Genomic DNA, 23,754 nt, shown 5'->3' with positions numbered 1-23,754 from the left:
TTCCCCGACTAAGCACATTGTCACCCTTATGTGCTGATCCTGAGCAATTTATCGCACCTCCCACAAAGTGAATATGCAGGGTGTTTTCTCATGTTCTGAAAAGCACAGTGCATGTCACCATGGAGTGGCTTTGCTTTCAGCACTACCTTATTTCACACTTTTAATGCCATCAGCACAGATGAAATAATTTTAATGTTGTAGGAGACTTTGCTGCTGCAGGGGGGTCAAACAAACATGAGGGTAGGTTTGGATTCCAATTTCCCTGCTGCACTGCACACTCTCATTTTTTTCTGTTGGTGTATGTGTTTTTCCTTACAGAATTGTTTGGATTGGAAGGGACCTCTTCATCATCTAGTCCAATCCTGCTTTAGCAAGGTCACCTGGAACAGGCAGACCAGGACTGTGTCTGTTTGGGTTTTCAATATCACCGCTGTAGACAACTCAGCTTCTTTGGGAAACCTGTTCCTGAATTTGGCCACATTCACAGTAAAAAGGTGTTTTGTGTCTTCAGATGGACTGAAGTCACGTTTCAGTTTGTGCACCTTGTTGTCACTGGGCACCACTGAAAAGCATCTGGGTCCCTTCATTCCCTCTCATCAGATACTTAGACACATGGATAAAATTTCCCCCGAGCCTTCTTCAGGTTCAACAACCCTAGCTCTTGGCCTCTCCTCATCTGAGAGATGCTCCAATTCTGTAGTCATTTTAGTGGCCCTTTGCTGGACTCTGTCCAATATCTCCATGTCTCTTGTACAGAGGAGCCCAGAACTGGACATGGCATTCTGGATTTAGAAAGCAAGGATTACCTTCCTTAACCTGCTGGCAACATTCACCCTAAGACAACCTAGGATGCTGTAGACTAGGCTGAAGTTTGCTGCAAAGCTCTCACAAATGCTCCAGTCCAGGATGTTGCCTGGTTGTAGGAGTTGGAATGGTGTCACTGGTTGGGATTTATGTCAGGGAGCAACAGGAGAAGCTGAACATAGCCTTGTAGGTATCTGATGAAGCTATAAAATAAATTTTCACACCTGTATTCTCCAAGCATGAAGTGCTCCTGATGCTGAGCTGGGCTCTGTGCCCCAGTGTCCATGTTTCCACCACGTGTCCTGAGAGCCTGGGTAAGTGCTCCCCAACCTGGGCCTGGAAGTGGGACTGCACTTATATGCACTTTAAGTGCACTTTTCTCACAGCACTTCCAGCAGAACCCACTGTCTGCCAAACATCAGTTTAGTTGTTTGCTTTTTTTTACCAGTCCCAGCTGAGGGTGGTGGAGACATTAACACTGTCCTTTGAATGCTGGCTATTTTAATTTAGTCCACTCCATTCCTGTGCCTTTTCAAAATTCTCCTTGTTATTTACTAAGAACTTGGTCAGTGACTGAGACTCCAGGTTGTTAAACTAGCAGAAACCATCTCCCCCACAGGGTGGTAGCGCTGAAACAGAAACATTGCTCTCCTTGTTTCATGGCTGCAGGGTCAGTGTGACAAGCTTCTCGCTGGGCTATGGAGGCCCAGCCAGGAGAGGAGATCAGCCTGCAGCATTGCAGCAACTGCTACCATACACACTGTCAGCTGCCCCACAAACTCTTAGATAAAACAAGACAAGTGGGGAGAATGGTCCTCCAGGGGGATGCTTGGAATAAAATCCTCTTTCTAATCATCTCAGGGAGATAGGAAACAGGGATTATTAAATAGCTTTTTATAGATCTTGAAAACTAGCCAGATCCCAAGGCTTGGCTATTTCAGCTTTAATTCAGCCCACGTGAACCGGGCCAGGAAGCTGAGCTCTGTGCATGTTTGTCCCTGGCAGAGAGGCTGCCTGTTTCGTGTCATTCTGCTGCTACCCTTTGCCATGTAGGAACAGTGATGGGCAGCCACCAAAGTCCTCTGTGCCACTGTGGGCAGGCAGACAGCAGTCCCAACCTCGAAGCAGTGGTTTGTGTTTTACCTGCATGTGGCAGAGCACAGGTAATTGTGCTTCCAGTGCCCGGAGGTGCTGGTTGGTCACCTCTGCTCTCTCTATGGGCTCTTGAGTCCCTTTCCCCTTGCTTATCTCGGCAGACCTGTAGGGGCAGAGGCTCACGTGCTTTTACAACAATGCTCAGCTGGTGTCCTGGGTGGATATTGCATTCCTCTGCTGTCTCTCATCAAACAGTGCTGTCCGCCTGCTCTGTCATTTGTCTTGTCATCCAGGAGCCCCACATTGTGTACAGCTTCGACACCTCCATCCCTCTCTGCAGGAACTGCACTGGTAATTAACATTCTATTTCATAGAATAATAGAATCACAGAATCAGCTGGGTTGGAAGGGACCTCTGAGATCATCAAGTCCAACCCTTGATCTACTACCACCGTGGTTACTAGACCATGGCACTAAGTGCCACATCCAGTCTCATCTTAAAGACCTCCAGGGATGGAGAATCCACCACTTCTCTGGGCAGCCCATTCCAATGCCTGATTACCCTCTCTGTAAAGAATTTCTTCCTAATATCTAACCTAAACCTCCCCTGGTACAGCATAAGACCATGTCCTCTTGTCTTGCTGACAGCTGCCTGGGAGAAGAGACCAACCCCCACCTGGCTACAACCTCCTCACAGGTAGTTGTAGAGAGTGATGAGGTCTCCCTTGAGCCTCTCCAGGCTGAACAACCCCAGCTCCCTCAGCCTCTCCTCACAGGACTTGTGCTCGAGTCCCTTCACCAGCCTCGTTGCTCTTCTCTGGACCTGCCCCAGCACCTCAATATCCTTCCTGAACTGAGGAGTCCAGAACTGGACACAGTACTCGAGGTGAGGCCTCACCAGCGCTGAGTACAGGAGAAGAATCACTTCCCTGGTCCTGCTGGCCACACTGTTCCTGATACAGGCCAGGATGCCATTGGCCTTCTTGGCCACCTGGGCACACTGCTGGCTCATGTTCAGCTTCCTGTCAATCCAAACTCCCAGGTCCCTCTCTGCCTGGCTGCTCTCCAGCCACTCTGTCCCCAGCCTGTAGAGCTGCCTGGGGTTGTTGTGGCCAAAGTGGAGGACCTGGCACTGGCCTTGTTGAACCTCATCCCGTTGGAATCAGCCCAACTCTCCAGCCTGTCCAGGTCCCTCTGCAGAGCCCTCCTGCCTTCCAGCTCATTGACACTTGCCCCCAACTTAGTGTTATCTGCAAATTTGCTGATGGTGGACTCAATCCCCTCATCTAAATCATCGATAAAGATATTAAACAGAACTGGGCCCAACACTGATCCCTGGGGGACACCGCTAGTGACCGGCTGCCAACTGGATGCAGCACCGTTCACCATCACTCTCTGGGCCCGGCCCTCCAGCCAGTTCCTGACCCAGCACAGAGTGCCCCTGTCCAAGCCATGGGCTGCCAGCTTTTTCAGGAGTATGCTGTGGGAGATGGTGTCAAAGGCTTTGCTGAAGTCCAGGTAGACCACATCCACAGCCTTCCCCTCATCCACCAGGAGGGTCACCTGATCATAAAAGGAGATCAGGTTGGTCAGACAGGACCTGCCCTTCCTAAACCCGTGCTGGCTGGGTCTGATCCCTTGTCCATCCTGTAGGTGTTGTGTGATTGTACTTAGGATGATCTGCTCCATAACCTTGCCAGGCACTGAGGTCAGGCTGATGGGCCTGTAGTTTCCCGGGTCCTCCTTCTGGCCCTTTTTGTGGATTGGCGTGACATTCGCCAACTTCCAATCATCTGGGACCTCCCCAGTGAGCCAGGACTGTTGGTAGACGATGGAGAGCAGCTTGGCGAGCTCTTCTGCCAGCTTCCTCATCACCCTTGGGTTTATCCTTCAAGGAAAACAAAAATCAATGCTGAATAGCTGGTGGCCATTTTCTATGCAGCCCTGAACAGCAGCATGTGGCCAGAACCTGCCTCACCAGAAGGCACTGAAACTACACAAAGACCTCAGTTTTCCTGAATGCTTCTCTGTGTGGGCAGAGCAGAAAACTTCCTGTTCAGGTTTGTGTGCAAGAGTTTTGTCAGCAAGGGTTTTACCTCTTTGATGACTCAAGAGGAGAAAGTAAACGGTTGAATGCTGAGGTACTGCTTGTCCAGGCTTCCTCTTCGCTCTGAAACTTGCCTCATCCCACAGCTAAAACATGGGCTGTCTTATTGGGTTAGAAGATGCTGAACTCTGTGTTGCCTTAGGACCACATACCTGCCAGGGAAGATTGTCTTAGATGATGTATTAGCAATAAAAGACCTGGAATGAGTTATTTTGTCCCTGGTTCCTGTTTGGTTACTTATCAGGGTTGTCTAAAGCCAATGAGCAGGACTGGGGCACCAGATGAAGAAAACAAAAATTCCTGTGGGAATTTCTAGAGAGGACAGTTCTTAGGGGTAATGAACTTATGGCAGTTCATGAACTAGGATGTTTAGACAGGGGAACACTGCTTGAGGGAAATTACTCCTGCTTGTGCAGCATTGTTCTAGAGCCATTAGGCTCAGTTTTGCTCCACTTAGCAGAGTAATGCCTGGAACATTTTATATTCAAGTCTTTGAGTCTGATTGTTTCTCAAAGGCCCAAGGAAGAGTCTTGTAGTCAGACATTGAAGAAAACCATTATTTGTCACCTTATTAACAAGCTGCTTTGGACTGCAGTTGTCCGCAAATGTTTTTATTTGTTTTCTCTTCCCAGAACCTTTTCCTGGTTTGACTTGACAGCTGTACCAATAAGAAAGTCTCTCTTTAGCCAGCTGCTAGAATAGAGCGAGCTTGTCCAGTGCCATCCCAGGCCTGGTGCTCTACTAGACAAGGCATCCTCTGGAGACTGGTCTACAAAGCAATGCGGGTAATCAGCACTAATTAGCTGTAGTGGAGCCTAGTGTGATACTGGATGACAAGTCTCCATGCTTCACAGCTGCTTCCAACATCTTCTCAGAAATTCCAGAGGAAACTGCTGAGTATGATTCTAAATTCTCATAAACCATAATGAAGCCCATGCAGAATGCTTTGCTGAGATCTCATCCCAGCCTCCTCATGGAACTAAGGGGTGTGAGAACCAGCACTGTTCACTCTTGGCCTTTTCAAACTATTCCTGCTAACAACCCTATGTACACATTTTTTTCTACACGTTTCACTCTTTGGACTGTTCAACAAACCCACTTACCCCTGGCTGCCTGAGCTTTTCTCTTTTTTTATCTGAATTTGCTTATTACATAGTCTTCTTGGCCTATGAACTGCTTCAGTTTCACTGTGTTTCTGTTGCAGCTTCAACAGAAAACTGAATTACAGAAAAAATTACATATATTTTGTAGTGACTACTGCTTTGGTGTAACAAACTAAACAGGATCGGGCCCAGTCTTTTTTTATCCTTTTATTTTTTAATCCCCATGGGGGAATCTCAATAAAGCCATTGAATCCTGGCAACATACTAATGATCTAGTCAGGAGCATTCTTTCTGTTGAGCCAGGCCTTAATCAGCACTTACTTCTACTTCCTTGCTGGTAATAATGCACTCCACCCTCACCACCACAGACTATGTGATATATCATTCAAGGAAAAAGGAAGTAACTGGTCAATCTGCCCAAACCCACCCAGGAAAAAGCAAGCTTTATTCCCTAAATTCTCTGGTCCAGCTTACAGTATTTTCTCATGCTTCTTGCCACCATCTATCGTGTTTCAGTACTGTTTACCATGATAAGACACTGCCTACCCGGTTTTGCCTCACAGGAAATAATTTCTGTGGTGAGGCCAGGGACTAGTTGTGCACATTGCAACGAGGCCCCTCACTTAATTATGATGGCTGATAGCAGCTGTAGCCACACCTGTTATGCCTGTTATTGTATGTGCCATACATACAATAACATACACTTGGGCTTCAAAGTAAGCCCAGTCTGCCGGCACTAAAGACTGGGAGAAATCTATTCACTTGAGCATCTGGCAAGTTGTCGTCAATCACTTGTGGTTAAAATATGCATATGATTGTTTTTTGGTCTTTTTAATCAACTGTGAAGCAGAAGTGAAAGACAGACAGTGGTCTGACCTAGAGCTTCTGCTTCACTTGGTTCCTATAAGCAAATGAAGGATTGCAGGAAAGAGACAATGTGGAGATGTGTTTGGTCTAATCAAATGTCTAAGAGCTGCAGTGGCCTTTTCTATAATTGGGAAAAGGCGGAACTGCACCTCCTTGGACAATCTGCAAGGTAATAAGGGTCTAGTCTGCTGTTACTGCTGGGCTTCTTACAAGGTGGAAGTGCAGCCTGAGTCTCTAATTCTGCCTCTGGGTGTCCTGCGAGACAGGGAGAGCATCCGCTCCCACCTCGGTCTGGGATCCTTCCAAAGAAGGAACTGTATCCGCTTCCACTGTGGTCTGGGACTGTGGCAAAGGAGGAACTGTAGTATAGGACTCCAGTCCTGCTTTTTTGATAAACTCTGTGAAAGTGAGGGCATCTGCTTTCTTTCCTGTTTGGGACTTTCTCTCTAGGAAGAGACCCATGTTGTCTCTGTATGGGAGGGCAATGGATCTGCTGAAGAGAGGCTCCTCAATCCCCAGCAACTCTCGCACATGTTGTGAAATTTCCTGAAATACAAGATAAAATGCCACAAATTCTCATTTCACAGGGCAACAGATAAAACTATACATTCTGTGTCAGAGCAGTAGGAAAAAGAACTGAATTTCTGAATTTTGGAACAGTTTCACACTTGAAGTTGCAACACAAGAGGGATCTGAACCCATAAGCCCCATGTGACATTGTAAAAGCAGAGCAGATCCCTTTTTCTCCAGAATTATTGTGGAGGATGACATCACATCTGGTCTCTTAGTGGCATAAATAGCTCCACTTTCCTCTTTGCACTTGAAGAACAAACAAGTTATAGGTGAATGAGCTGCAATCTCTCCTGTTTATTTCAAAATCATCGCTGTTTGTTAAGTTATAATGTCAACAGCAGAGTCTAAACACAAGAGTAAAAACTAATTAGCAGTAAGTCATATTGCTCATTAAGAAAATGGCTGTGTGAGCCAGCTAGACCTGGAACTGTCAGTGAACAGAGCCTTGCCATTATTTTTGAAGTCACTTCTGAGAATGTAACCATCTGATTCGACTGAAGCTTCAAAATACAATTCTCAAGGTTTTACTGATTTTTCACAGTATTTGCTCAAAATCTTCTCCCAACTTGGGCTTGACTCTGAAGAGTAGTACCCTACTTTGTGTGATAACAAAAGAACACCAGACTGGTATCTTCAGTGGTTTTGATATATAAAATACCAATACAGTGGGATTAAAACCAGCAGTAATGTCACTTGTCCATGCTGCATAGCTTCCACCTGTGTAGTTCTCTACCAAATTGCCATTTCCCCTAAACTGCAAACAGTTTCTGTCTCACTGAGCTGATGCTATCACTTTTATTTCTATAGTAACTGTATCAGTTTCAACTGCTCACAGCCTTTAATTTATATTTCTTGTTGGGAAGTGATGGCCTTAACGTTTCACCTGCTCTAGTGCACACTTCCTGAAAGACTCACAGGGCCATGTCCTGCAGAGCTCTGCGTGCTTGGATTTCATCACAGAAAAGTTCTTTAAAACACAAATAACTAACAGGATAAGGCATAACCTTCAAGAACATCTTGGTTCCACTGAAGTCTGTGAGATGTTCCCAGTTTACTTGCAAGCTTTGGAAAACATTACAGAGACAGTCTCATTTCCAAGCTTGCTGCACTATGCTGGCTATCACTTATCCTGAGGAATTTCAGTTCCTACAGGAGGAAGGTTACAGTTGGTACCTTTAACCCACGCCTAAGTATTTCTCAACAGTTGCATTACCACCATACACAATCCCTATATCCCAATATAAGGGTGAGGCTTACAAAGGCTATAAAGTTCTTGCCACCTTTGGTAAGCACAAATGACTATAAAGGCTCTATCTGCTTGTACCTGAAATATTCTTGAAGGGTTGCTGTCTGAAAAACTAAGTGTTGTAAATTGATGCTTTCCTCTCAAAGCAGCAGGCAAACTCATGGCTCTAGCCAGTCTTTTTGGTGGCATATATCGTTTCAAACAGTTAAGATTGTGCAGCCAGGCAGAACGGTAGTGAAATAGCATTTTGGTGCTCAAGAACAAATCAAACTGTGCTAATACTCTAGTCACTGGAGCATAAAGATTTTTCTCTCTTCCAGGTTATTTGAACTTCTACCTATGTCTTCTGGGGAAAGTAACATCAAAATTTGATGCAAAGCAGACAGTTTGGCTCTGTAAATGCAGCCCCAAGTCCTTCTGAGGTTTCCATTAGGGAAGGGAAGAAGGGTTATGAAATTTAAGTCAACTTGTTGATTTTCTGAACCTTTAGGAAGCTCTGGAAGGCCATATCGTAACCCCCAAAGTCAGTTCTTAACCACCACTGTCTGTTAAAAAAATATGCAGGTTTGAAAAGAAAATGGCCAAAACAAGGAAGTAAAAATGAGTGGCCTTTTTGCCGCTTGAGATCAGTGGCTCAACTGCTGCAGGTTAAATCTGACTAGATTTTCAGAAGTTCTACAAATGAGTAAGTGGAAAATTACTAAAAAAAAATTCCAAGTGGTATCTAAAAAAGGTGTGTGCATCTTGCTAAGCAATTTTATGAGCCCAGGGGAACAACATAGGCTTAAAGAAAGGCCAAGTACTCCTGGTGCACTTCTGGTGCCCCAGCTGCGGCCAGTTAAAGATCTGTACTTGAAAAGACTCTAAAAATGTGACTGTTTGGCTGAACAAGTTTGGTTGTCCAGTTCCAGGCTCACTCTTCGAATCCACGATCTGCCTGGGAAGGCAGGCCATGGCCCAGCCTGCTTCTCAGCGATAAGGGTCAGCGAGGGGGGTCAGGGGACTGAGGGAGCCCCGGGACCCGCCAGGCGCACCTGCATGTGGCAGAAGTCCGTGACGCCCATGGCGGGCAGGTTGGAGCAGTTGGCGAGGACGAGGCGGCGGCCGGTGATGCCGTTGGCCCTGAAGCATTCCTGGATAGGGGAGCGGAGGGAGAGGCGGGTCGCCCTCTGCCACTGCCGCCCCTCTTGCCGCTCACACACGCTCGCTCACACACACACACGCACACACAGAGCTCAGGGCCATCAGTGCAGGGGGCGCTCAGGGCGGGGGCAGCCCCGCACCTCGTACTGGGGGAAGCCGAGGTGTGCCACCCACTCCGCCACCTCCTCGGCACTCCAGGTCAAGAAGGGGCAGGCGGACCGCGGCACTCCCGCGCCCTGAAGCTCGGGCTCAGGCTCCGGCCCCTCGGGCCCCGGGCGCGGCTCCATCAGCTTCTTCCCCAGGCCGCCCCGGCGTCTTTCCGGGATCCGTTACCATGGTAACCGCCACTTCCCGGAGGCGCACCCCGTTCTCCCCTCCGCCACCCCCTCCGCGCTGTCAGCCTGCAACGCCGCCCGCGCCCCACGGCTCTGCAGAACTAGATGCTGATTGGCTGCGTTGCCGCGGGGGGAGGCTGAGGGATGAGCACCAAGGCGCCACCATCTCCCTCCTGCCGGGATCACACGCCCCCGATCGGGTGTTTCCGCCGCCCCGCTCGGGTGTTTCCGCCGGGCCGGCCGCCGCGGTTCGGCCCCGCTCGGGTGATTCCGCCGTCCCACCGAGCCGTGCCTATGTCGGCCGCGGTCTCCGCCGCCGCCGGCTCCCGCTTCGAGCCCCCGGGCGGCGGCACCGCATCCCGGGGCCCCGCAGGTACGGGCTGGGTAGGGGAAGGGGCAGCCTGCCGGCGCGTGTTTTAGCTTTGGCCTTACGGGGAGGGTGGAAAGCAAACTCTCTCGTTTCTCGCGGAGAAGCCGAATTTCCGCGCTGGCAGATCTCTCGGATGGCTCTGTGGTCTCCGGGCGTACCTGGACTGCCGAGCTCACCTGCTCCCCTGCCGGCACACCTGCGCTCGGGCGCCTGGGACTGCAGCTGGAGTTCCTGGCGTTTCCCCCCTGCGGGGGAGAGAGCGAGGATTGATGGAGGTTTGTGCTTTCCCCGGCGAAACAGACCCCGTCCCGCCTGAGCCGGGCTGACCCCGCCGTGCGGTCTCTGCCGCGGGCGCGGGGCCCCGGGCTAGAGGTGCCTCCCAGCTCCAGCCGGCTCTTGGGAAGGGCCAGCGGCTCCAAGGGGCATCATCGGCGACCTGCGACAGCTGGAACTTGTCCGTGCCCGGTTCGCTGCCTTAATGCAATCGGGCAGAAGGGCCGTGGAGCGTGTACCGCAGTCGTGTGGGGACAGAGCTTTCCCCCAGTTCAGGAGACTCGGGGGAGATCAGGAGCCATCTTTATAGACAGTCCTTTTAGCAGGGGCCTGGGAATTTCCATCTTGTCAAGTGCCCTGTGGGAACCACTGCATGTTTGCTTTTTCGAGGGCTTTGTCAGCTCAGTTTTACGTGATGAAATTTGGCCTTGTTATGTCCTTCTGAAGCTGGGATTGGTGGTTCCTGAGTGAATCCTGCTTCTGAGAATGGGTCTGTACCAAAAACATGCATAGGTTTTTGTTCTCCCTTTCCTAGGGTTGAGGCAATTAAAAATCTTTGTTCTGCAAGGTGCTAGATACAGCTCATAACACGAAAAACTGGTTGGCACAGCTCTTTGTTCCACAGCTGTGACCTTGTCAACATTTGAGTGCTGGCTGCAGTTTTTCCTCCTGTCAGTGTATTATAAACATGAAACATTTATTTCACCTTCTCTTCTTATATTCTCTTTGTTGTTAGAAAATGAAGACTCAGCCCAAAAGACAGAGCCTGCAGATCAGCTAGTTGATTCTTTGGAGTCCAGTACTTCGCAGAGCGGGTAGGAAAATTCTTGTGTGTTGTGGCCCACATGCATGACAGTCTGTTTCACCCCTGTGACCTCTTCTGTGTGGCAGTTTGTTCTGTGCAGGTGAAAGGAAGGGACTGGAGATTGAATTGTCTGCTTTGGGACAGTAAATACCAGAATGAGTATGGGAGGGCCTGTTCTTACAGGCTTTAAGGTTGTTTTAAAGCTTATGAGGTGTAGTTCATGGCTCAGCTATTCAAATCACAGAGTCATTCAGTGTGAAAGGAACCCTACAAGGTTTTGTAGTCCGTTGTAAGAGCTAATAAACTTTCAGTGGAAAATTTTCAGTGTTCCATCTGAAGGATATTTTAGTAATTGAGCATTCCCACTGTCTGTAATTCTGATGGAGGCTGTGCAAGAAAACACCTTTTACCGTTTTCTTGACAATATTTTGGCTTTTTTCTTCATCCTTTGTTTTCTGTGTCATGCCATTAATGCTGCCTATCAACCCTGTTGTCAGATGTTTGGCTTGTTGGTATCTGTTGGGCATATGGTGTTTGTGGCCAAGTAATTTCATTGGTTACAAGCACATATGCAGTGGAGTTTCATTTGCCATTATACATTCAATGCACAGGATATGGTTTCAAAAATGTGTGAATTAATTACAGTGGGTAAACCACAGCTTCATTGAGAAAGACGGAAAAAAATCCAGGAAAGAAAAACTACAACAAACTACCCTACTTACTAAGGGAGCAGTTTGATGCCATCTTGGCTTGATGCTGATGACCTGTGTATCAGCCTTCTTGACTCTAAATGAGTTCTTCCATCTCCCTGTAATATCCTCTGTTTTTCTTTTAAGAGATCAATACAGACCATGAGCAAAGTGGCCAGAGTAGATGATGGATACCTGTGGAAGTTACCTAACAAAATTGTCTTAAGTTAGATTTCCTTTGAAAGGGATGGAGATGATCCAGAAGGGTTGTGTGAGGAGGAATCAGCTGGACTCTATCTTTGTAAGTCTGCCTGTAAAGCCTGTGTAGCCCTTCCTAATCTTTCAATGAGACTCTTAGGTATCCGTGTTGTCCAGAGGAAAAAATTCCAAAGCTGTTAGCTCCTATGTCGAGGGAGATGTGTGCATCTATGGTAACAAGTGACCAAATAGCCCTTCTAGGTGAGTCCACGCAACTACTAAACTAAGGGGCAAATAGGCTGGAAAATGATGGCGTAGAAGTCTTAAGAATTCTTCTTTTAAAAAATTATTCTCTCCGAGTGTTCCTTCTTTTCTTATCTTGTTCATCTGCTGCCATTTTCTGATCCTGAAATTCAGCTCGTTTGAACTGTACTTACCGACCTTCTGGTCTATCGTGCCAGTTCTAGGAGAGGAAATCACACTGTTGAGAGAATTTAAGTAAAAAATGGCTATGTTTCTGTACTGCCATGGGAGTAAAGATTTGGAAACAAGAGCCACATTTGCCCTGTTCAGGTATTCTCTGTGGATTCAGGAAGGAATATATCTGAACTGTGTTTTTGTTTTGGTTTGTTTTTTTTTAACTATTCTGCACTATAGTGATAGTTTGCTTTCTTGCTAATGACAATATTTCTTGTTTCTGAAAGGAGACATTTGAGGAAATCTATATATTTTCCATTACTGCTATGTTCTCAAGTTTCTGATCCTTTAGACTAAAGCAGTTGACATTGGTTTTATAGTGCTGTGAGAAGTCTTTGCTTTTCAAAAGGGCAGCTGTTTCTATTCGTATTTAATACTCACGTATATGAGAGCGTTACAGAGGACAGACACTCTGCTGGCATCCATCTGTGTTCATTTGGGATGATAAGTCTTTCCTATTGAAAAAATGCAGCATTTTTTCAATATAATTTAGAACAAAGTCCTCAACCAAGAATAAATGCAAAAGATGTTTCCTTTCTTGCCCATTCTTTTCCTGCTACATACCTTTCTTTCTGTTTTAACATGTCCTATTGTTACAGTGCAGTACTTGGACCTCTTTGCTATTACTGTGCTGCCATTGTATGTCTTACAGCTTGCTTATCTGTGGGAAGTGTATTTGAATATGGCAGAGACACCTGGGTGCTCCCTGTATCTGTTGGGCTTGCTTTTGGAAAGGCATAATGGGCTACTTAAATAGATGGCATTCTCAGGATGGCTGTCAAAACTGTTTTGAGTTCTTTCATTGATCAGATGACCTCTGATGGAGTATGCAGATGTCATGCAGTAGCTGACACAAAAGAAGTTGTCCCTTCTTGGGCAGAAAAGTTGGCGCTGATGTCTGCCCTTAGTACAGTGTTGGTGAGCTAGCATTCTGTGGGGTGAGTGCAGTGAATTTCTGCGGTTTAAAGGACAGTAAATAAGGAGTATTCCACTGAAGTTGCTCTCTCTGGCTCACATGGAAGATAGTCACGCAGAGATGGCAGGACTGGGGTGTTAAGGGTTCTTTGTGCAGTTGGCAGGTGGTGACCACAGAGGCTTGTTCTCTTCAGTTCATTTGAATTAGAGGTCCAGAGCAGAGTGATTCCTCTGCTGACAGTGCCCCGGGTGCAAGTGGTGAATTGTAGTGCTCTCTTTCTCTGAAAGGTCACAGATTGGGTCACACCTGAGTGCAGGCACGACAGAGGATTCGAAGGAAGAAGCTGACACTTTGGAGGACCAGGAAGTGGCTGAACTAGAAGAGAAGCTGCCTGACAAAATCCATTCCCTCAAAAAGGTAGGTAGATGTTTCTTATGTCTGAAAGCAAGGACAGAGGCGCAGTGAGAGTTTTCCCACTGTACTTTGGTGCTTAAGGCTATGGGACTGAGGCTCTAAGGGTTATGTTAAGATAAAAGTAGTATTGACATAGATTCAGTTACATTTTTTTCTATACGTTAGTGGGAAGTAAATGTTATAAGCCTGATTTGCAAAATCCATCTCGTATGTTTGGCTGCTCCTTACTTCCTTACAGTTTTTTACTCTATAAGGCTGCTAGGTAATTCTCACCTTCTGCCTCTTGTCTGGTGCTTCTGGGAATTCCCTTCTTGCAGATTTATGGAAGAGGAAACTGAAAGTCTTTTGTTTTTTCTTAGGAGCAGCCAGTTTGTTTGCATTACAGATAGAGTCAGGAAAACTTGTGCAAATGACACCCAGTTCAGGACCTGTGAGTTTGCATATATGAGGAGAGAGGCCTAGTAAACTAGATGGACTTTTAACTCAGATGCAGCAATGACAGTTTCATTGTGGCTGTAGTCTAGATGCACACAGAGCTGAAAGGCTCTCCCTAGAGAGATTGTGTCTTAAGAATTCTTTCCAAGAGTAGTCAGCAAAATCTATAAGGCTGTTGCTTTGTTGAGGGGTGACAATTAAAAATGAAGCAGATGCAAAGATGTGCCTGCCCAAGGATTCCCAGGGAGGTCAAGGGGTGTGCAGTATTTGACTTCAAAGTTCATGACTTTGGTGCTGTGGGGGAAACAATGCCTAGAGATGTCTTGGAGCCAGCCAGTTCTTTTACACTAACAGAAGCTTCTGCATGTCTGACTTGGTTTCATAAAGATGCCTGAATTACTAATGAGTTGTTTCAAATCCAGCCGGAGACTTTTTAACTAGGATGGTCTTTGTGACAATGTTTCTTACGCGTTTTGTGCAGGAAGCTGGTGTTTGGGTAACCAACTACCATGTACCTCAGGGAGTAGGGGATATAGTCATGATTCAGTCAGATCACACTGGTGCTGTGGATATCCTCTCGGCTGAGCTGGAGACTGCAGACCTCCTTGGGGAGCAGAGGAAAGGTGAGTCCTGAAGGCAAAACATTTGTTTGGGTAATTTTTTAAGCGGCTACCCTGGCTAGAGAAGAGCAGAGACTGTCCTGGAAACTCTTCTAATTCCTGCTGGAAATTTGGGCTCCTGACTAGCAAGTGGAAAAACTTCACATCCAGGGCTTCTGGGAGCAGACCCCAGAATGCAAAGGCCTTATCAGAAATAGCTTCACTGTTTTCAGATAACAGTTTGTCAGTAGTGAAGAGACAGGTGAGCCTGTGATCTTTTCCCTTGTTTCAGCTCAGCCTCCCCCTCTTGCTGCACCCACCATGTGGACCACTGAGAAGATGAAGGAATTCAAAGCCAAGATGGGAAAGGAGAAGAATGGCCGGATGGTGGTGAAGCGAGGCGAAGTGGTGACAGTCCGTGTGCCAACCCACCCTGATGGGAAATCCATTTGCTGGGAGTTTGCTACAGATGACTATGACATTGGGTTTGGAGTCTATTTTGACTGGACCACGGTTACTAACACAGCCATTACTGTTCAGGTCAGTGAATCCAGCGATGAAGAGGATGAAGAGGAGGATGAGGAAATTGAAGGTTAGTGCAGATCTTATAAAGGTTAATTTGTGGTACTTATTGCTATGCTGCTGAGAGTGTCTGTCAGATGCTATAATTTCCATCTACTTTGTTTACTCAACCCATTTGCTGTCTCTGCAGCGTTTTGGATTCTTGGTTAGACTGCGATAAGAAAGCATTTAGCCCTTCCTGCTTCAGCATATATCAGTGGGTGTTCTTTCCAAAAGCATTCTTAAAATTGAGCACAATGAAAAATAAAATCAAAATTCACCCAGTCAGCTTCTTGCTGATAAAAAGATTAAAGTCTCAAATTTTACCCTGACTGTTTTTCTTAGACTCTCAGACTGAGAAATTTTTGGTGGAGTGGAGGCAAAAAGATTTTATTTCTGGGTTGGTTTCTTTTGGTTGGTTGGTTGTTGGTTTTTTGTTGTTTTCTTTTTTTTCCCCTGGTACATCAGTAGCTCCTTCTGACTGCATTTGAAAGCATTGCTACCCATGTCTTTGTACTTGTGAAACACACAGCAATGTTGCCTGTTTTGCGGCTTCAGTGTATGTGTGACCAGTGTAGCTGTGGGGTTGGTGTCTGAATTTTGCAGGCCATCCAAAGAGGGGTAGGTTCCTGTATGAGGAATCTTTTTGGAGAAGTGAATTGAGGACATAAACCCAATGAGGTTGTAGATAAGAGCTTACCCTTTCTTCTGCTTCAGGGCTGTATCACTGGATTGTTGTTATGTGTATAAAAGCAGTGAGGTGTCTAAAACGTAAGTTCAGGGAGAGGAGACCAGGCTGGCAGGCAAGTGAATACTCTCCCATCAGTATTCCCAAAAGAACTGCTTCTTAGTATGTCCTTTGTTATGATAAGGAAGACTGGACTTTGTGGGAATTATTTGCAGAAAGGTCAGAGGAGATGCTGTAGGTAATGCTGTCATAGTTAGCCTTCCATATGGCTGCATGTCTGTGCTGCATTCCGGCCTTGTTGGTCTTTTTCTGGACAGCCTAGTGGCTTAACAGGTTCTGGCCTACTTAATTGTCTCCTCTCTCCATTCAGGACTCTCCCCTGCTGGCGATGTGGAAAGGGGCTCCAAAAGCTATCTGCGGAACCGCTATGGAGAGATCACGCCTGTGTATCGGAGGAACAGCCATCGGGAGGTGCAGGCAGGCAGCCATGAGTACCCAGGCGAGGGCATCTACCTGCTGAAATTTGATAACTCGTACTCTCTCCTCCGCAATAAGACTCTGTTCTTTCATGTCTATTACATGAGCTGAAGAAAAGGGAAGGGGCAGGGATGGCAGGCAGGTAATGGTGAGTGTAGCAGGCTGCCACCCAGCCCTGGTACTGCCTGATGGGCACTGCTATGCGTCAGAACCAAGGCACAATTCTTATGGCTCTTCTTCAGACATGAACTGGTTTCTCCCCACACCCTTCTTACCCACTGTCCCAGGGGAGAAAGGTAGTTGTGACTGCCTGGTTGTTCCCAGGCATCTGCTCTTTCTCTAAGTCTTTGGGAGGTCTGCTCTGTGCAGGCATCGGGCTGGGCCCTTACATCACAGCTGGTAATTGCCCAGGAGCCAGGTTCAGATGGCCATGGTTCTGATCTTTTGTGCTGGTACAAAATGAAGTGAAAATAATCTGTTACTATTTTGTGAATAACTTTTCCAACTCTCCTGCTGCATCTGCATCACTAGAGGGCAGCTGTCAGTTCAATGAGCCAAAAGCACAGCTGGCCTGTCACCTAGCCAGGGTAACCTACCACCACTACAGTCACCAGCAGTCAGTGCTTCCTTCACTCACGCAAGTGGGGGTGCAGCTGGCCAGCAGCTCCAGTGGCTTGGCAGTGCTACAAAAGGTGGGCCCCAAATGGCAGTCACAACTTTTGTTTGAACAGGGTGCACACCTAGTAGTCCATAAGAGGGTTTTACTACAGATTAAGAATTGGATGTTATATTTGTTAATTGTAGGGATATGTAGGTGATTAAAACTTCAGTGACTACCAAAAGTTTTTTCTCTAATCCAAATGTGAAGCAGAATAAATACAAAGTGGTTGGAATACAACCAATAAATATACAGGAAATGTTTCTTAGTAGCAGCATGTTGGTTCACTGGTATTACAACCATATGTAGCAAGGTTCCCCAGAGAAATGTAGCTTGTCAGCTGCTATTGCTATTGCAAAGGTATTGTTAGGAAGTTCCTTGGCATGTTTTGGTGACTCGTGATGGTACTAGTGATGACTTTCTGCTCAAGTAGTGGCAGAATTGAACAAGGAAGAAGTTAAATCCATCAGTGATGAATTTTAAAATATGTTTATCAGTAACTGTTTTTTATTTTAATACTTTTAACATGAAATCATTCTCTTTTCTAAGAATACTGCTGTATTTACATTTTGATACCTCTTTGAAGAGACACAAAATGGCTGTTTGTGTGGTGATCCTAGTAGAGTTCTGAGTTTTATTTTTAAATTGTCCAGGTAAAGCACCTTTACTTGGTCCATTCCTTCTATTGAGAGGGAATGATGGACAAAATTATTTTGGGGTAATTAATGCCAAAGATTTTGCTCTCGTAGGAGGGCTGCATATTTCCTATGAAGGGTATATTGTAATGCTGTGCAATTTGCTCCATATTTAAGCTTGGTCTTTTAACTGTCTCTGCTTACATATTCACTGCCCCAGAGCACTTATTAGGTCAAAATGGTAAGAGAAACAATCAGACTACAGTAGAGCAGCCCAAGCTGAGAGGAGAAGGAGTAGTAATGCAAAGAGCCACTGTGGTCCAAGCAGCACTTTCTCAGTGAGCAGGCATGGAGCAGAGTTGGTCAGGGTAAGGAGAAGAGTTGTTGCTGCTTTGGGCCCCGAGATGAGCAGAAAACAGCCACCTCTCTCAAAAGAGAGAGCGTGTGCTCCTGGGTGGGGGGGAACTGCAAAGCTGCCTTACTTAAGCATGGCAAGCACAGGACAATCTTGCAAGGAGACAGAACAGTAGGGCTTGGTATCTGTCAGAGCAAAATGCTCTTTCATTCAGCAGCTTGGAGAGGGCTATTCCTTCCTTTAGCCTCTCTTGGATGAAATGAAGGACCATCCTGTGGCCTTTGTACAGCACTTGAATCATGCCTGAGCAACTTAGGTAAGGTTGTTTTTTTTTTTTTTTTCATCTTTTGTCTATCAAGTTCGAAGATGTTACAGATGGAGTGATGCTCTTCACTTGTAACAGAAAAGTAGCAGTCTGTTTGTTGATATAAACCAGTGATTTAACACCATTTGATCGTTTGTGTTTTGTGTGTACAGACTGGGGAATGAGAGGCTGGAGAGCAGCACTGCAGAAAGGGACCTGTGCGTCCTGGTTGATAACAAGTTGAATATGAGTCAGCAGTGCCCTGGCAGCCAGGAGGGCCAACCGTGTCTTGTGGGGCATCAGGCAAAGCACCGCCAGCCGGTCGAGGGAGGGGATTGTCCTGCTCTGCTCTGCACTGGGGCAGCCTCACCTTGAGTATTGTGTGCAGTTTTGGGCACTGGAATGTAAAAAAGACATTAAGCTCTTAAGGAGCGTCCAGAGGAGGGTGGTGGAGATGGTGAAGGGTCTTGAGGGGAAGCCGTATGAGGAGCAGCTGTTCAGCCTGGAGCAGACCTCATTGTGGTCTTCAGTCTCCTCACGACGGGAAGCAGGGGGGCAGGTACCCATCTCTTCACTCTCATGACCGGTTACAGGACTAGAGGAAATGGCATGAAGCTGAGTTAGGGGAGGTTTAGGTTGAATATCGGGAAAAGGTTTTTCACCTGAAGGGTTGTTGAGTACTGGAACAGGTTCCCCAGGGAAGTCACAGCACCAAGCCTGTCTGAGTTCAAGAAGTGTTTGGACAATGCTCTCAGGCACATGGTGTGATTCTTGGTGTGTCCTGCATAGGCCCAGGAATTGCACTTGATGATCCTGATGGGTCCCTTCCAACTCACCATATTCTATGATTCTATGAACCTTTTATACTGAGTCACTGGAAAATACCATAAAAACTGTTAATGATCACATAGAGAACACTATGGGCCAATGCCAGGAGAAACACTGCACATAAAATACAGCAGTTGGTCATGTCCCAGAGCAACAAGATCAGCCACAGACATGTGTGTTCAATATTGCCAGAGTACTTACGGTCTGTTCTGCAGGCTCTGGGAAGACTTGGTGGTGTTGAAACTCAGTGGTGAAACTGTGTAGGACTGTTAGAGGAAATAAAAAACGATAGTTACATTTTCTTAGAGAATTCACTGGGTTGTTCCTTACAATATTTTCTACTTTTTTATTTGGAAAAAATACTGACATTCATCATTCAATACCTGTCATGGAACTCTTTTTGTAAAGTGGGTACAACCATAAGTCAATCTGTGAACCCCAAATTCTCACAAGTTTATGGAATTTTACTTAGTTCCACCACTTAAAAACGACTGCCTCAGGTAGAATCTTCCAGTAGAGGAGCAGATTAATAATTTTCCTCAAATAGATGATATAGGAAGTAAAAATTATCAACAGCATGAGAACAGCAAGTTTATTTAGTAAGGCCTTTAAAAACAGAAGCCAGTCTCTGAAAATATGGTCACAGTGCTGGAATTAACTGTGCCAAGTTGTCAGGAGATGGGACTATACTTCTTTTCCAGCTTCAGTGAGTCTTAGGAGAAAGAGGGAAAAGGGCTTGGACCCTCAAATCTTACAAATTATGGTCTCTCTCCATCAGATACACACTGTAACATTAGCTGATGAAGCAGAAAAAGCTGAGGAAGTACCATAATTCACATTCAGACAGAAATTTCAAAAATTCTGAAAAACCCCAGGTTCTTTAGGCCTTTAGATGGCCTAAATTTAAATAACTTGTTTTAAGAAGTGAGATTTTTTTTTCATGAGCTGTTTTATAAAAGGAATAAACACTTTATTAAAAGTTTATTGAAATGGTAATTGCTAATAAAATCTGAATTACCAAAACCTCTAGAAGCACTATAAATACAGGAACACTTTCATTGTATTTTTGCACAACTATTCCTACCAATATAGTTAGCTAAGAAATGCAGAGGTGTCAGGCAAGTGATATGAACATAGGGTCCATCCACATGGGATCCACCTGCACTGGGATCCATCCACACGGAAGGATGGGGCAAGACTGTTTTCAAGAGCATGTAGTGACAGGACAAGGAGGAGTGGGTTCAAAATGAAAGAGATTAAGCTTAGATTAGATATTGGGAAAAAATTTTTTACTGTGAGCAGGTTGCCCAGGGAAGCTGTGGATGCCCCATCCCTAGAGGTGTTCATGGCCAGGTTGGATCGGGCTCTGAGCAATCTGGTCTAGTTGAAAGTGTCTCTGCCCATGGCAGGGCAGTTGGAACTAGATGATCTTCAAGGTTCCCTCCCAACCCAAACTTCTATGATTCTATAAGTAAATGTGACAATACTTTAACAAGATTTGATGGCAAGGTATACTTAATTGTATACTGCATAGAGGACAGGGTCAGACAAAACTGTCAAGGAGACCTTCTGCTGAGTCATGAGGTTCAGAAAGGACCCCCTTGCTTTTTAAACTCCTTTCTTGAGGTTGTGGCTGGATCCAGACTTAGTCCCTGACTTGGCCAGCCATCTACATCTAAAGGATTTTATTTGCACAGTCAATCTTGTATCTCAGCTAAGATTTAAAAGTTTAGAATGCTATTAAGCACTATTACAGCAAGGAATCTCTCATCGTCGAGTAGTTAACTCTAAGAGGCATCCCTACTCAGGTGGAGATCCTGGTGCACAGCCTACTGCCTTGTAGGAGACTGTTACAGGCCCTGGGCTGTTCACTATTTATAGAATAAGATGTTTGACTTATAGTCATATTTGTATACAAGCTGTGTTTTGGGTTGGCTCATGCTCAACTGGCCCTTAGCTGTTGAGCAAGACTCACAGCCCTGAACTGTTGTTCTTATCTGTCTTCTCAGAATCCACCTTAAGCTAGATACAGCCATCACGACCACCACTGGTGGCTATTGCTCAAGCAGACAAAGTGGGAGGGGAGAGCACACTGTTACACTAGGCACTAAACAGAAGATGAAAAGACCCTTAAATCTGACCACACTGTCAGCACTGCCCTACTCAATGACTGCCTTTGGTCCTTTGCTGTGAGATCTGCAGAACCCTGTGTGCACTTGCTGGTTAATGTATGGTGCACTATCTGGCAGCTACTCCACTTTCTAATTAGGATTTATTTATGATGAAGGGAACTGTGACCTATATGTACATTAGATATTCCATAATGACTGCTCCTCAGCCGGACAGTTTGTTGCAGGCTAATGGGTTATCTCCACTGAAAACTTTTCTCTTTGTGTTGTGGCCTCCGTGTTGCCAATTCACAGCTACTTCCCCCTCCTGTCTTTCTGTTGCTCATATTAAGGTTGGAAATATATTTTGTCATGTTGTAAAAAATTAATAAGGCCTCCTTACAACCAATTTTGTTCACTCACTGACACATAAGTAGTATGTGCCAGTTTTCAAGCCATTAGTTAATGTTTTTTGTTAAGTTGCACTGTAGATGGCAAACCTATTGCTCAATTGTTGCTTTCTAAAGTGTAGACCAACCTTTAGTAAGGCTTCGGTCACTTTTTTGGAACTGTGCCCGTCTACCTGGTCTCATTGACTTAAGCCCAAAAGCAGCATTGAACTGGAATGTTGTTTCAATAACTATGTGCCTGGTCTGCAACGCAGTGTGTCCACAGTCACACTGGCCTGCTGCAGTAGAACTGAAAGCATTCAGTATGTGTTGTTTCACTACTTAAGTTTACCAGACGTACCTGGTATCTCTTATGAACACAAGATAGTTTTAGGAATATTTCATCTGCAGGAAACGGAAGCTGCACAGTTGTCCAGGATAATTCCTCTTTTTGTTTATTTTCTTTAATCTCCACATTACAGAAGTATATTGTTTCTCAGGTATTCAGATAGCATTCATTATCCAAGTGACAACTCCTCTTTGGAAGGTACGCAGTCTTTATTAATTCTCTGATAAATCCAATAGCTTGGCTGTGTAGATAGTGATTAACAGCAGCCATTCCCATTCAAAATCAACCCCAAAGTTGTTTCAAAGTAATCTTATTTTGCATGTGTCATTTTTTCAGTTTGCTGTATTTCCCAGATTTGTATTCAATCTTGCTAGCTGGCTTAGGCAGTTATGGAAACCCTTCTTATTTTAAATAGAGACTTTTGGAACTAGACCTTGGGTCTAGAAAGAAAAATAAATTAAAAATGCAATTGCACTTCAGAGAGGGAAATTAATCCTCAGGAAACAAAAATTTCTTTGTTTTTGTGGAAGGAAGATTTCAGATAGGTTTTTAAAATGTGTTTCTTCTCCCTGTAATTGTGTGTAGAAATTCAGAAAGCTAAATCGAGGAAGAAGCTTCTTTTGCATTTTGGGCTTGCTTTTGTGAAAGCATAAAATTGTTTTCCATTTTATTTTGAATATAATTTAGATCTAAATAAAATTTACATGTCTAGCCAGAGATATAAGACAGTCCCGTAGTAAAGGACTTGTATAAAAATTAGCTTGCATAATTGTTTAGTTATAATAATGGTAACACTGTCTTGGGGTTTTTTATGTCAGAAAAGATAATAAGCTCTCTATTGTTTTCTCTGTTTTTTCACTTTAGGTGTAATGTAGCAGCAGGAGTTTAAAATATATGTGCTTTACTGAGGATAAAGACCTAAATTGCTTAAATCAGGGACCACTAGTACTGATTACATTTACTCAGACTCTTTGGAAGCCTATAATACATGTTCTCCTGACATAGGCTTGTAGCAAATGAATGCTTGGGACCCATTTAATACCTGAACGGGTAAGATGAAAATGCGTAAGAGAAAGAGCTTAGTTGCCTGACTTCAGGTGCTCAGAAAGTCAAATTACTATGCACTGAGTCTAGAAGGCAGCCACATTCCTTTCTTTGTGGCTCTGCCCTGTGTGCTTGTCTCCTTGTAACCACGTATGGATGTAACCTCCATCTATGGCCCACAGTGGGTCATGGTGAGTAGGGTTTGAGATGAACCTTGTAACATGTCTAGTTGCTGAAAGACTTACTTGTTCTTGTGGGGAATTAGGGTAGAAAATTAATCCCTAAATGAGTTTACTTTTATCCCCACTGCTTATACCCTTCCTTCTTATCTCACTACCCCTACTAAAGCCACTCTACAGAGGATTTATCACAAGGTGCCTTAGGAACAAGGAGCATGTCTGAAATCAGATTCATAGGTGTCATTAATCCAAGGGACTTCTCATTTCTCTGCCCATTTGAGTAGCAGAGGGACACTTCCTAAGATGAGGCAAGGAGAACCCCTGTGGGCTGATCCTGGAGATCTAAGCTGTTCATAGACTGCCTTGTTGCTGTAAGATGAGTATACAATGGTATTTGTGTTTCCTGGTGCCATATGTTCTTGGCCTTTTAAAATCATATGCTACTGTCAGATATCTAGGAACACCAGAGGACTACTCCTTTTGATGTGCTGATGCTAAATCCAAGGACCAGAGGAACACTAGACAGACATAGAAGAATGTTCCTTGTGGCCATTCATCATTTTCTCTAAAAGAAAATTATGTCAGAATCCAGTGTTGTGAGTGGTGTGTGCTTATACATATTGAGGCTGGATAAAAGACCAAAGCAACAAAGTTGGGTTTTTTTGGTTTGTTATTTGTTTGTTTTTTTTTTCCTTCTACAAGTGTGAAAGAAAAGACTGTTTCTCTCTTTT

At 45.2% G+C, this 23,754-nt stretch overlaps 3 protein-coding genes across 3 annotated transcripts; 2 read left to right on the top strand and 1 right to left on the bottom strand.

Moving 5' to 3' along the window:
• The first annotated feature begins 1,088 nt into the window (after positions 1-1,088).
• NOXRED1 (NADP dependent oxidoreductase domain containing 1) lies at positions 1,089-4,932 on the top strand. The gene is given in 10 exon segments (XM_017831508.1): positions 1,089-1,118; positions 2,069-2,158; positions 2,160-2,250; positions 3,552-3,558; positions 3,794-3,860; positions 3,862-3,952; positions 3,955-4,019; positions 4,521-4,537; positions 4,638-4,781; positions 4,813-4,932. Coding segments are annotated over 10 exon segments (714 nt in total). The 3' UTR covers positions 4,925-4,932.
• Positions 4,933-5,318: 386 nt separating this feature from the next.
• SAMD15 (sterile alpha motif domain containing 15) lies at positions 5,319-9,294 on the bottom strand. The gene is made up of 3 exons (XM_017831551.1): positions 9,078-9,294; positions 8,829-8,927; positions 5,319-6,521 (listed from the first exon to the last, which is right to left on the bottom strand). Exons 1-3 carry the CDS (start codon positions 9,222-9,224, stop codon positions 6,210-6,212), a joined length of 558 nt encoding a protein of 185 aa, XP_017687040.1. The 5' UTR covers positions 9,225-9,294; the 3' UTR covers positions 5,319-6,209.
• A 247-nt stretch (positions 9,295-9,541) lies between these two features.
• TMED8 (transmembrane p24 trafficking protein family member 8) lies at positions 9,542-17,991 on the top strand. The gene is made up of 6 exons (XM_017831550.1): positions 9,542-9,645; positions 10,652-10,730; positions 13,288-13,417; positions 14,331-14,472; positions 14,741-15,040; positions 16,068-17,991. Exons 1-6 carry the CDS (start codon positions 9,567-9,569, stop codon positions 16,283-16,285), a joined length of 948 nt encoding a protein of 315 aa, XP_017687039.1. The 5' UTR covers positions 9,542-9,566; the 3' UTR covers positions 16,286-17,991.
• Positions 17,992-23,754: the final 5,763 nt, after the last annotated feature.

Source organism: Lepidothrix coronata, unplaced genomic scaffold (assembly GCF_001604755.1).
Source record: "Lepidothrix coronata isolate B3197 unplaced genomic scaffold, Lepidothrix_coronata-1.0 Scaffold192, whole genome shotgun sequence".
In the NCBI taxonomy this organism is placed as follows: Eukaryota; Metazoa; Chordata; class Aves; order Passeriformes; family Pipridae; genus Lepidothrix; species Lepidothrix coronata.
The sequence above is the reverse complement of the archived record's forward strand: the minus strand, read 5'-3'. Positions and strand labels throughout refer to the sequence as shown.